This window comes from Pseudophryne corroboree, chromosome 5, assembly GCF_028390025.1.
Source record: "Pseudophryne corroboree isolate aPseCor3 chromosome 5, aPseCor3.hap2, whole genome shotgun sequence".
NCBI classification, from domain to species: Eukaryota; Metazoa; Chordata; class Amphibia; order Anura; family Myobatrachidae; genus Pseudophryne; species Pseudophryne corroboree.
The window spans coordinates 621549690-621562894 of record NC_086448.1 but is presented as its reverse complement, the minus strand read 5'-3'; the positions used below and the strand labels follow the sequence as shown (position 1 = coordinate 621562894).

At 47.6% G+C, this 13205-nt stretch overlaps 1 protein-coding gene across 1 annotated transcript in view; it reads left to right on the top strand.

Moving 5' to 3' along the window:
- The window catches only part of SMCHD1 (structural maintenance of chromosomes flexible hinge domain containing 1), an 838152-nt gene that overhangs the window by 433832 nt on the left and 391115 nt on the right, over positions 1-13205 (top strand). The window contains exon 13 of the mRNA XM_063923554.1: positions 779-976. Within this exon, the coding sequence (XP_063779624.1) occupies positions 779-976 (198 nt within the window). The remainder of the gene's footprint in view (positions 1-778; positions 977-13205) is intronic.

Here is a 13205-nt window from a genome sequence, read left to right as displayed (position 1 = left end):
GCGAATGCAATTTCTGCTTGTAGCAGGGAGGGAGGTGCCAGTCAGCCTGCTGGGCGGCCTTGCCCAGCGCTGGGCGGCCCCCAGCATGCCTGCAAAAGGATAGCAAATTCTGCTGATTAGCAGAATTTGCCTTCCTTACTGAATTAGCCTCTTTGTTAGGTGCTGCGGAACCCTTTGGCACCATATAAATAATAATACATAAAAAGTACACTCGGAGATAGAAATTGGAATTGAAAATAAGAACAAGCAGTGCATGTTCAACATTGGTCCTACTTATTACTCCTTATAATTAAATATATCTGAATAGTAATATAAAATGGCAAATGCACTTTTCAGAGAAAAAAAAACACACATACAAAAAAAGAAGACGTTAAGCATTAGCCCTGAACATGCCACTGGTATTAAACATTTTGAATAAAAACACCATTTTTTTTAATATATTTTTTTTAAGTATAATAGGCTTTTTTTCAAGAACTCACGGCGCATAATAAAAAAAACTGAGTGGGGTTTTAAAAATAAATAAAAATAAAACACATTTGTTTTAAACCATGGTGGTTTAGACCAGCCAATCTACATATTGTTTTCCATCTGAAAGTGCTACGGACTTCTCGGATGTGTTAAAGAAAGAATAGCATTTAGTTGAAAACTAAATGTGACCAGTTAATCAGGAAAGTACTGTTTAAGAAAGGTTAAAAATATTAATCTGTGTGAAGTAGTTTACCCTGTACTTGTGAAAGTAGTATAATTGCAAAAAAGTTTTTTTTTTTTTTTTTGACAGGAGCAGAGAGTAAAGATTGACAGAGAATTTGCATCGTGGATAAAGGATTGCCATGAGAAATATGATAAACAAATAAAGTTTTGTGGTTTTAAAGAAATTATAACTCGTAACGATATTTCTGCAAAACGTATGCAAGCTCCTTGGGCAACGTACACATCTATAGAGTGGGATGGAAAGAGATACAAAGCTGGCCAGCTAGTAAGTTACATGCTGTATTTTTTTTATTTATTTTTTTAAATAAAAAGTATGAATTATTTTTTTGCACACTACAATCTGTTCGAAGTGACTTGCATTTCTTGGCAGTTCTTGATAAATACAATGAATGTCAATTCATAAATAGGAAAAATTTCACAGAAAATCATACAAGAAGAATAAATTGTAAAGGGCATTGCATGGAGTAGGAAGTACGGCTTCTACTCTGCTGCATCATTCATTTGAAAAATATGATTTAGGGCTCTTGGCATCTTTGTCAACCGTAATCACCCTGTTTGTGTAGATGTACCTGTGACCGGATGCCTTCTCGCCCTCACTGGCTATGCAATCACAGATTGGGTTTGGATCACACGTGACCTGGCCAATAGGAGATTCTTAGCTTCATTAACCGCCTGGTACTGCATTGCTGCTGTGTATGCGATGGCGTCAGCACACTTTTGCCACACCTCTACACCTCTAGATCCCCTACTGCTCGCCGACCTAGACCAGATCCTGCATGGTAACGTTGAAGAGGGCTGAGCTTGGAGACGCTGGGCTTACCTCATGACAGGTGAGGACAGGACTGCATTTCAGAACATTCCTGTTGATTGCAAGATGAGACAATCGTCGTGAAGGATGTTTATTGCTCACATGCTTAAAGAAGACTCTTCCTCCTTGCAAGCATTGCTTCGAGGGCAGTATGCAAGATATTACAGCAGATCTCTGTCCGAGAAAATATACACATTTTTAGGCTCACAGGCCATTTTTATACATTAAGAACACATTACACCTCAGGAGGTAGTTCCGACTGGGTTCTTTTCCATCCAATCAAACTATCTTATACAATGTGTAAACTTATTACATTTCAAAAAGATAACTGGATAAAGATGTTTCCTCCTTGTTTGGTTCATAATACAAATCATTTGATAATCCTCATACTCCCACATACTACTTTACAATTATATTAATTAATTGAACCCAGAGTCTAATAATCTATATATAAAATGTAATTATATCTGGACTTAGTCTTGTAGCAGTTCGCTAACTTATATTTATCATTCTTTCTCTTTCGTCCTAGAGGATGCTGGGGACTCCGTAAGGACCATGGGGTATAGACGGGCTCCGCAGGAGACATGGGCACTCTAAAGACTTTAGATGGGTGTGCACTGGCTCCTCCCTCTATCCCCCTCCTCCAGACCTCAGTTAAAGCCTGTGCCCAGAGGAGACTGGATTCACTGCGGGGGAGCCCTACTGAGTTTCTCTGAAAAGACTTTTGTTAGGTTTTTTATTTTCAGGGAGCACTGCTGGCAACAGGCTCCCTGCATCGTGGGACTGAGGGGAGAGAAGCAGACCTACTTAAATGATAGGCTCTGCTTCTTAGGCTACTGGACACCATTAGCTCCAGAGGGTCGGAACGCAGGTCTCACCCTCACCGTTCGTCCCGGAGCCGCGCCGCCGTCCTCCTCACAGAGCCGGAAGATAGAAGCCGGGTGAGTATGAGAAGACAGAAGACTTCAAAGGCGGCAGAAGACTTCAGATCTTCTATGAGGTAACGCTGCGCGCCATTGCTCCCACATTAACTCACACACTGTCGGCACTGTATGGGTGCAGGGTGCAGGGGGGGCACCCTGGGCAACAATTATTAAACCTCTAGGGATGCTGGTATAGTTATATACTGCGGACACAGTATATTACATAAAACCCCCGCCAGTATAAAGATTTGAGCGGGATCGAAGCCCGCCGGTGAGGGGGCGGAGCTTGATTCCTCAGCACTAACCAGCGCCATTTTCTCCACAGCACGCTGCATAGGAGCTGGCTCCCCGGACTCTCCCCTACTGAACACAGTACAGAGGGCAAAAAAGAGGGCGGGGGGGGGGGCACATTTATTTGGCGCAGTGAGTATATTTTGATAAAAGCGCTGTACCGACTGGGATTTTATTCCAGTGTCCGGTGGTGCTGGGTGTGTGCTGGCATACTCTCTCTCTGTCTCTCCTAAGGGCCTTATTGGGGGACTGTCTCCATATATATATATATATATATATATATATATATATATATATCCCTGAGTGTGTGGGGCTGTCGGTATGTGTGTGTCGGCATGTCTGAAGCGGAAGGCTCCTCTAAGGAGGAGGTTGAGCAGATGATTGTGGTGTCTCGGTCGGCGACGCCGACACCTGATTGGATATGTGGAATGTATTAAATGCAAATGTGTCTTTATTACATAAGAGATTGGACAAAGCAGAGTCCAGTAAAGTAACAGGGAGTCAATCCATGGCTTTGGCTGTGTCACAGGGCCCTTCAGGGTCTCAGAAACGTCCCCTGTCCCACGTAGCAGACACTGATACCGACACGGATTCTGACTCCAGTGTTGATTACGATGATGCGAGGTTACACCCAAGGGTAGCCAAAGTATTCATTATATGATTATTGCTATAAAAGATTTTTTGCATTTCACAGATGACCCCTCTGTCCCTGACACGAGGGTATGCATGTTTAAGGAAAAGAAACCTGAGGTAACCTTTCCCCCGTCTCATGAGATGAACGCCTTATTTGAAAAGGCTTGGGAGACTCCAGACAAGAAACTGCAGATTCCCAAGAGAATTCTTATGGCGTACCCTTTCCCCGCGCAGGACAGGGTACGGTGGGAATCCTCACCCAGGGTGGACAAGGCTTTAACGTGCTTGTCCAAAAAGGTGGCGCTACCATCTCCAGACACGGCAGCCCTCAAGGATCCTGCTGATCGCAGACAGGAGACTACCTTAAAATCAATTTATACACATACGGGGGCCTTGCTCAGAGTGGCTGTAGCGTCGGCATGGGTATGTAGCGCAGTAGCAGTGTTGGCAGATATCTTGTCATCTGACATTGACACCCTAGATAGGGATACCATTTTATTGACCTTAGGTCACATTAAAGACGCAGCCTTATATAAGAGAGACGCTGCGTGAGACATTGGGCTGTTAGGTTCAAGAGCCAACGCCATGGCTGTTTCTGCTAGACGAGCCCTGTGGACCCACCAATGGACGGGGGATGCTGAATCAAAGAGACATATGGAAGTTTTACCTTACAAGGGTGAGGTCTTATTTGGGGAGGGTCTAGAGGACCTGGTTTCCACGGCTACCGCGGGTAAATCCTCTTTTTTGCCTTTTGTTCCCCCACAGCAAAAGAAAACACCCCAATATCAGATGCAGTCCTTTTGTTCGCGTAAGTCCAGAAGAGGTCGGGGCTCTTCCTTCCTCGCCAGAGGTAAGGGTAGAGGGAAAAGAATTCCTGCGACGGCTAGTTCCCAGGAGCAGAAGTCCTCCCCGGCTTCTACTAAATCCACCGCATGACGCTGGGGCTCCGCTGAGGGAGTCCACGCCGGTGGGTGCACGTCTTCGACTCTTCAGCCAGGTCTGGGTTCTGTCAGACGTGGATCCTTGGGCGATGGAAATTATATCCCAAGGCTACAAACTGGAATTCGAAGAGGTGCCCCCTCGCCAATTTTTCAAGTCGGCCTTGCCAGCTTCTCCCTCAGAGAGGGAAATAGTTTTAGCTGCAATTCAAAAGCTGTGTCAACAGCAAGTGATTATCAGGGTTCCCCTAATCCAACAGGGAAAAGGGTACTAGTCAACCCTGTTTGTGGTCCCGAAACCGGATGGCTCGGTCAGACCAATTCTGAATCTAAAATCCCTAAACCTGTACTTAAAAAATGTCAAATTCAAGATGGAATCGCTACGGGCAGTCCAGCCTGGAAGGGGTGGGATTTTATGGTGTCACTAGACATTAAGAATGCATACCTTCATGTCCCCATATATCCCCCTCAAAAGGCATACCTGAGATTCGCTGTACAGGACTGTCATTACCAGTTTCAGATGTTTCCGTTTGGGCTTTCCACGGCCCTGAGGATTTTCACAAAGGTAATGGCGGAAATGATGGTGCTGCTGCGCAAGCAGGGAGTCTCAATTATACCGTACTTGGACGATCTCCTGATAAAAGCGAGATCGAGAGATCAATTGATGAAAAGCGACTCGCTCTCCTTGAGGGTGCTGCAGCAGCACGGCTGGATTCTAATTCTACCAAAGTCACAGTTGATTCCAATGACTTGGCTATCTTTCTTAGGCATGATTCTGGACACGGAACAGAAGAGGGTTTTTCTTCTAGGGGAAAAAGCCCAGGAACTCCAGAACATGGTCAGAGACCTGCTAAAACCAAAAAGAGTGTCAGTCCATCAATGCACTCGAGTACTGGGAAAAATGATGGCGGCCTACGAGGCCATCCCCTTCGGCAGGTTCCATGCGAGGACATTTCAGTGGGACATTCTGGACAAGTGGTGGGGGTCCCATCTACAAATACATCAGAAGATAAGCCTGTCCCCCAGGGCCAGGGTGTCTCTCCTGTGGTGGCGGCAGAGTGCTCACCTTCTCGAGGGTCGCAGGTTCGGTATTCAAGACTGGGTTCTGGTGACCACGGTGCGAGCCTCCGAGGATGGGGAGTAGTCGCACAAGGAAGAAATTTTCAGGGACTATGGTCAAGCCAGGAGGCGTGTCTATACATCAATGTACTGGAATTGAGGGCCATATACAATGGCCTACAACAAGCGGAGTATCTACTTCGCGACCTACCGGTTCTGATTCAATCAGACAACGTCACAGCCGTGGCTCATGTAAACCGCCGAGGCGGGACAAGGAACAGAGTGGCAATGGCGGAAGCCACCAGGATTCTTCGCTGGGCGGAAAATCACGTAAGCGCGCTGTCAGCTGTCTTCATTCCGGGAGTGGACAACAGGGAAGCAGACTTCCTCAGCAGACACGATCTCCATCCAGGAGAGTGGGGACTTCATCAAGAAGTTTTTGCAGAGATAACAAGTCATTGGGGACTTCCTCAAATAGACATGATGGCGTCACGCCTCAACAAGAAGCTTCGGAGGTATTGTGCCAGGTCAAGGGACCCTCAGGCAGTAGCGGTGGACGCCTTGGTGACACCATGGGTGTTTCAGTCGGTCTATGTGTTCCCTCCTCTTGTGCTCACCTCAAAGATATTGAGAATCATAAGACGAAAAAGTGGGCAGACAATACTCATTGTTCCAGATTGGCCTCGAAGGGCCTGGTATTCAGATCTTCAGGAAATGCTCACAGAAGATCCGTGGCCTTTTCCTCTCAGGGAGGACCTGTTGCAGCAGGTGCCCTGTGTGTTCCAAGACTTACCACGGTTACGTTTGACGGCATGGCGGTTGAACACCAAATCCTAGCTGGGAAAGGTATTCCGGAGGAAGTCATCCCTACTCTGATAAAGGCTAGGAAGGAGGTGACGGCGAAACATTATCACCGTATCTGGAGGAAGTATGTATCTTGGTGTGAAGCCAAGAATGCTCCTACGGAAGATTTCCATCTGGGTCGTTTTCTCCACTTTCTACAGACGGGAGTGGATATGGGCCTAAAGTTAGGCTCCATTAAGGTACAGATTTCGGCCCTATCAATTTTCTTTCAGAAGTAATTTGCTTCTCTCCCAGAAGTCCATACTTTTGTAATGGGAGTGCTGCACATCCAGCCTCCTTTTGTGCCCCCAGTGGCACCATGGGACCTTAACGTGGTGTTACGGTTCCTAAAATCCCACTAGTTCGAACCTCTTCAAACGGTTGACTTAAAATTTCTCACTTGGAAAGTGGTCATGTTGTTGGCGTTGGCGTCTGCAAGGCAGGTGTCCGAATTGGCGGCTTTATCTCACAAAAGCCCCTATCTGATTTTCCATGTGGATAGAGCAGAGTTGAGGACTCGTCCTCAATTTTTGCCTAAGGTGGTTTCATCGTTTCATATGAACCAACCTATTGTGGTACCTGTGGCTACAGGTGACTTGGAGGATTCCAAGTCCCTTGATGTAGTCAGGGCCTTAAAAATTTATGTAGCCAGGACGGCTCGGATTAGGAAAACAGAGGCACTGTTTGTCCTGTATGCTGGCAACAAGGTTGGCGCTCCTGCTTCTAAGCAGACTATTGCTCGCTGGATCTGTAACACAATTCAGCAGGCTCATTCTACGGCTGGATTGCCGGTACCAAAGGAAGGTGGGCTCTTCTTGGGCGGCTGCCCGAGGCGCCTCGGCATTACAGCTGGGCCGAGCAGCTACTTGGTCGGGTTCAAACACTTTGCAAAATTCTACAAGTTTGATACCCTGGCTGAGGAGGACCTCGTGTTTGCTCAATCGGTGTTGCAGAGTCATCCGCACTCTCCCGCCCGGTCTGGAGCTTTGGTATAATCCCCATGGTCCTTACGGAGTCCCCAGCATCCTCTAGGACGTAAGAGAAAATAAGATTTTAAACCTACCGGTAAATCTTTTTCCCCTAGTCCGTCGAGGATGCTGGGCGCCCGTCCCAGTGCGGACATTTTTCTGCAAGGCTTGTATATAGTTATTGGTTACATAAGGGTTATGTTACAGTTAATGTCAGTATTTGGCTGATGCTGTTTTGTTCATACTGTTAACTGGTTGCGTATGTTCCATGTTATACGGTGTGGATGGTGTGGGCTGGTATGAATCTTGCCCTTAGATTAACAAAAATCCTTTCCTCGTACTGTCAGTCTCCTCTGGGCACAGTTCTTTAACTGAGTTCTGGAGGAGGGGCATAGAGGGAGGAGCCAGTGCACACCCATCTAAAGTCTTTAGAGTGCCCATGTCTCCTGCAGAGCCCGTCTATACCCCATGGTCCTTACGGAGTCCCCAACATCCTCTACGGACTAGGAGAAAAAGATTTACTGGTAGGTTTAAAATCTTATTTTTTTAAAAGCCTTGACCACTTCTGGACATCAGCCTACAATTCCTTGAATTTTAACTATCCTGTATAAAAGCTATATTTAGCTGTCTAGAGTAGAGGTTCCCAAACTGTGTGCCGTGGCTCCCTGGGGTGCCTCGGGACACTTGCAGGGGTGCCCTGGGTTGGTGGTCCAGGACCAACTCAAATTATTCATGGTCAATATAATAGGCAAAACCAGTGCTGGTGGCTGCCAGTCATAAAATATGTGACCAAACAGAAGCAAATCTTGTCCCTCACCACACAACTGACCCTAAGGATGACATATAAACGCGATCTACTTAATGTAATATTTCTTTCTAAATTTCTCAATAAGACATTTTTGGCCTAGGGGTGCCGTGAAAAAAATTCTGATATTCTAGGGCGCCGTGATTCAAAAAAGTTTGGAAACCATTGGTCTAGAGTCTTGGTTATTGACATCAATCATATACCACACATTTTGTCATATCCCATTAGGTTTCTGCTTTAAAGTAGGTGTGACTGTAAAGTGATCAGTGACTTTCTAGTGTATAGCAGAAAACTGGACTATGGAGTATAAATGGCCTATAGGGAAAATACTGATGCTGTACTGTAGGGTGTGAATTAATAGACAGTTAAAAGACAATAGTTAATAGTAGAGACGAGTAAGGGGGGCGGTTCTCCGAGAACTAGATCCACCTGAACGTCACAATCTAGGCCGGGTTCAGAGTCTGAGTCGGGTTTTCCCGACTGACTCAGATCCCAAAACAAGGCAAATCGTCATCCTCCTTCTGCTAGGTTATCGCAGGTTTTGAATTCTATGTAATGCCCCCTGTGATGAGCGCCATATTACTCTGGCTATGGAGCTTGTAGTGAGAGGACGTATCGATGCAGTGTTTGTGCAGTGTCTGTCCAGGGGTGCTGCAGTGTTGTCCATCAAGGGGCTGGTGCTTCCGTGTCCAGATGTGCTCTGTCCGTGCTGTGTCCATCCAGGGGTGCTCTGTCAATCTAGGGGTGCAACCTCTGTGTAAAAAAAACTATAAAATGGATGCAAAAAATATAATTAAAATAATGCAAAAATTATGTGTATATATATATATATATATATATATTTGTTTCATTTTGTGCTATACCCCAGTGTACTATACTATTTTCTGTTATTTTTCTGTGATGCTGCCAGCCAAACTGCATTGTATCATACTCGTATTGTGACACTGGGAGTGGTCCGTCCGCCGGCGTGCTTTGTTGTACATAAAGGGATGCTGTGTTCTTCCAGGGGTGCTGTATTGTCCATCCAGGGGTGCTCTGTCAATCTAGGAGTGCGACCTCAGTGTAAAAATAAATGAAAGAAAAAAATATAAGTAAATAATATATATATATATATATGTTTCTCTAACGTCCTTGAGGATGCTGGGACTCCGTAAGGACCATGGGGGGAATAGACGGGCTCCGCAGAAGATAGGGCAGTTTAAGAAAGCTTTGGATTCTGGGTGTGCATTGGCTCCTCCCTCTATGACCCTCCTCCAGACCTCAGTTTTACACTGTGCCCAGAGCAAGATGGGTGCACTGTAGAGAGCTCTCTAGAGTTCTCTGCTTGAAAGCATTTTTGTTTGAATTTTTTTTCTACTTTTTACTACTTTTTCACAGGGAGCACTGCTGGCAACAGGCTCCCTGCGTCGAGGGACTGGGGAGAGAGGAGCAGACCTTCTTGTCAAAGATAGGCTCTGCTTCCTCGGCTACTGGACACCATTAGCTTCAGAGGGGGTGAACGCAGGTTCTTACTGGGCGTCCACCCCCGGAGCCGCGCCGCCGTTCTCCTCACAGAGCCAGAAATACAGAAGTCAGAAGACGTCTCAGGCGGCAGAAGCCTTCAGCTTCACTGAGGTAACGCACAGCACTGCAGCTCCCATACACCTAACACACTCCGGTCACTGTAAGGGTGCAGGGAGCAGGGGGGGGCGCCCTGGGCAGCAATATAAACCTCTGCATGGCAAAAAGACTATATACATGTACAGGTGGGCTCTGTACATGTATATAAAAGAGCCCCCGCCATATTTTCCTAAGTTTGAGCGGGACAGAAGCCCGCCGCCGAGGGGATCGGGCTTCTCCCTCAGCACTCACCAGCTCCATTTTCTCTCCACAGCACTTCTGAGAGTAAGCTCCCTGGACTCTCCCCTGCTTACACACGGTGAAAGGGTGCTTAAAAGAGAGGGGGGGGCACTTAATTGGCGGTTTACATATTACACAGCGCTGCTGGGGAAAAACATTTTGTGTTGGTCTTGAGGGTTATTGCGCTGGGGTGTGTGCTGGCATACTCTCTCGCTGTCTCTCCAAAGGGCCTTGACAGGGATACTGTCTTCAAAAAAGGGGTTCCCTGTGTGTGTGAAGTGTGTCGGTACGCGTGTGTCGACATGTTTCACGAGGAAGGCTCGCTTACGGTGGAGGGGGAGTGTTTGAATGTCAGGTCGCCGTCTGCAACGCCGACACCGGAATGGGTGGATAATGCTGAATGTCTTGAATGCAAATGTAAATCTATTGCATAAAAGGTTAGACAAGGCAGAAGCTAGGGATCAGTCAGGTACCCAGTCCATGCCTGTCCCTGTAGCGCCAGGCCCGTCGGGGTCTCAGAAGCGCACCATATCCCAGATCGATGACACAGATACCGACACATATTCTGACTCTAGTGTCGACTATGAAGATGCAAAATTACAGCCGAAGGTGGCTAAGGGTATATGGTACATGATTATGGCCATTAAAGAGGTTTTGCATATTACTGAGGAACCCCCTGTCCCTGACACGAGGGCACACATGTATAAAGAGAAAAAGCCTGAAGTCACTTTTCCATCATCATTTGAGTTAAGTGAATTGTGCGAAAAGGCTTGGGACTCTCCAGATAGGAGACCACAAGTTCCCAAAAGGATTCTTATGGCGTATCCCTTTCCACAAACTGATAGGATACGCTGGGAATCTTCACCAAAAGTGGACAAGGCGCTGACATGCTTGTCCAAAAATGTGGCACTGCCTTCTCAGGATACGGCTTCCCTCAAGGAACCGGCTGATCGCAGGCAGGAAATTACCTTGAAGCACATTTACCCTCACTCCGGTACTATTGCTAGACCGGCTATGGCGTCGGCCTGGGTTTGTAGTGCAGTTGTGGCATGGGCAGATTCCTTATCTGCGGAGATTGACACCTTAGATAGGGATGCCATTCAAATGACCATAGAGCATATCAGAGATGCTGCCTTGTATATGAGAGATGCTCAGAGAGACATTTGTTTATTAAGCTCCAGAATAAATGCTATGTCTATTTCTGCTAGGCGACTCCTGTGGACCCGGCAGTGGACGGGAGATGCCGATTCTAAGCGGCACATGGAGTCCTTGCCGTACAACGGGGAGGAGTTGTTTGGAGACGGCCTCTCGGACCTAGGCTCTACGGCTACGGGTGGTAAGTCGAATTTCTTACCTCATGTCCCCCCGCAGCATGCTAAGAGGGCACCTCATTATCAAATGCAGTCCTTTCGTTCCAATAAAAACAAGAAGGTGCGGGGATCGTCCTTTGTTACCAGAGGAAAAGGCAGGGGAAAGAAGCTGCACACAGCTAGTTCCCAAGAGCAGAAGTCCTCCCTTGCGTCTGCAAAATCCACTGCATGACGCTGGGGCTTCCCGGGGGGAGGCAGATCTGGTGGGGGCTCGTCTTCGGTTTTTCAGCCACATCTGGGTTCAATCGCAGGTGGATCCCTGGGCAATAGAGATTGTTGCTCAGGGATACAGGCTGGAATTCGAAGACTTGCCTCCTCGCCGGTTTTTCAAATCGTCTCTGCCGACTTCCCCGTCAGAGAGGGAGTCAGTGTTGACAGCAATCCAAAAATTGTATGTTCAACAGGTGATTGTCACAGTTCCTCATCTCCAGCAGGGAGAGGGATATTATTTAACCCTGTTTGTGGTCCCGAAACCGGACGGTTCGGTCAGGCCCATTTTAAACCTGAAATCTCTGAACTTGTACTTGAAAAGGTTCAAGTTCAAAATGGAATCACTCCGGGCGGTCATCGCCAGCCTGGAGGGGGGGGGGGGGATTGGACATAATGGATGCATACCTTCATGTTCCAATATTCCCCCCCCCTCATCAGGCATTCCTGAGATTTGCAGTGCAGGACTGTCACTACCAATTTAAGACGTTGCCGTTTGGGCTTTCCACGGCCTCGAGGATTTTCACCAAGGTAATGGCGGAAATGATGGTGCTCCTGCGCAGGCAGGGGGTCACAATTATCCCATACTTGGACGATCTCCTAATAAAGGCGAGATCTCGGGAGAAGTTGCTGGACAGCGTGTCTCTGTCCATGAAGACGTTGCAGCTACACCGCTGGATTCTCAATATACCGAAGTCCCAGCTAGTTCCTACAATGCGTTTGACCTTTCTGGGCCTGATCCTAGACACAGACCAGAAAAAGGTTTTTCTTCCGATCGAAAAGGTTCAGGAACTCATGACCATGATCAGGAACCTATTGAAACCAAAGAAGGTTTCAGTGCATCAGTGCACGCGGGTCCTGGGGAAGATGGTGGCTTCATACGAGGCCATCCCTTTCGGCAGATTCCATGCGAGGACTTTTCAATGGGACCTTTTGGACAAGTGGTCCGGGTCCCATTTACAAATGCATCAAAGGATCACCCTGTCTCCCAGGACCAGGGTATCTCTCCTGTGGTGGCTGAACAGTGCTCACCTTCTAGAGGGTTGCAGGGTCGGCATTCAGGACTGGGTCCTGGTAACCACGGAAGCAAGCCTCCGAGGCTGGAGAACAGTGGCACTGGGAAGAAATTTCCAAGGTGTCTGGTCAAGCCTGGAGACTTGTTTCCACATCAACGTCCTGGAGTTGAGAGCCATATACAACGCCCTGCGCCAAGCGGAGAACTTCAGAGAAGACCGGTTCTGATTCAGTCAGACAATGTCACGGCAGTGGCTCATATAAACCGCCAAGGCGGAACAAGGAGCAGAGTGGCCACGGCAAAAGCGACCAGGATTCTACGCTGTGCGGAAGGCCATGTAAGCGCGCTGTCCGCGGTGTTCATCCCGGGGGTGGACAACTGGGAGGCGGACTTCCTCAGCAGGCACGACCTGCATCCGGGGGAGTGGGGACTTCATCAAGAAGTCTTTGCACAGATCGCGGATCGGTGGGGCCTGCCTCAAATAGATATGATGGTGTCCCGTCTCAACAAAAAGCTAAAGCAGTATTGCGCCAGGTCAAGGGACCCTCAGGCGGTAGCGGTAGACGCTCTGGTGACACCTTGGGTGTTCAGATCGGTCTATGTGTTTCCTCCTCTACCTCTAATACCCAAGGTGTTGAGAATTGTAAGAATAAGCAAGGTCAGAACAATCCTCATTGTTCCAGATTGGCCACGGAGGACTTGGTATCCGGAACTACAAGAGTTGCTCACAGAAGATCCGTGGCCTCTTCCTCTAAGGCAGGTCCTGCTGCAGCAGGGGCCCTGTCTGTTCCAAGA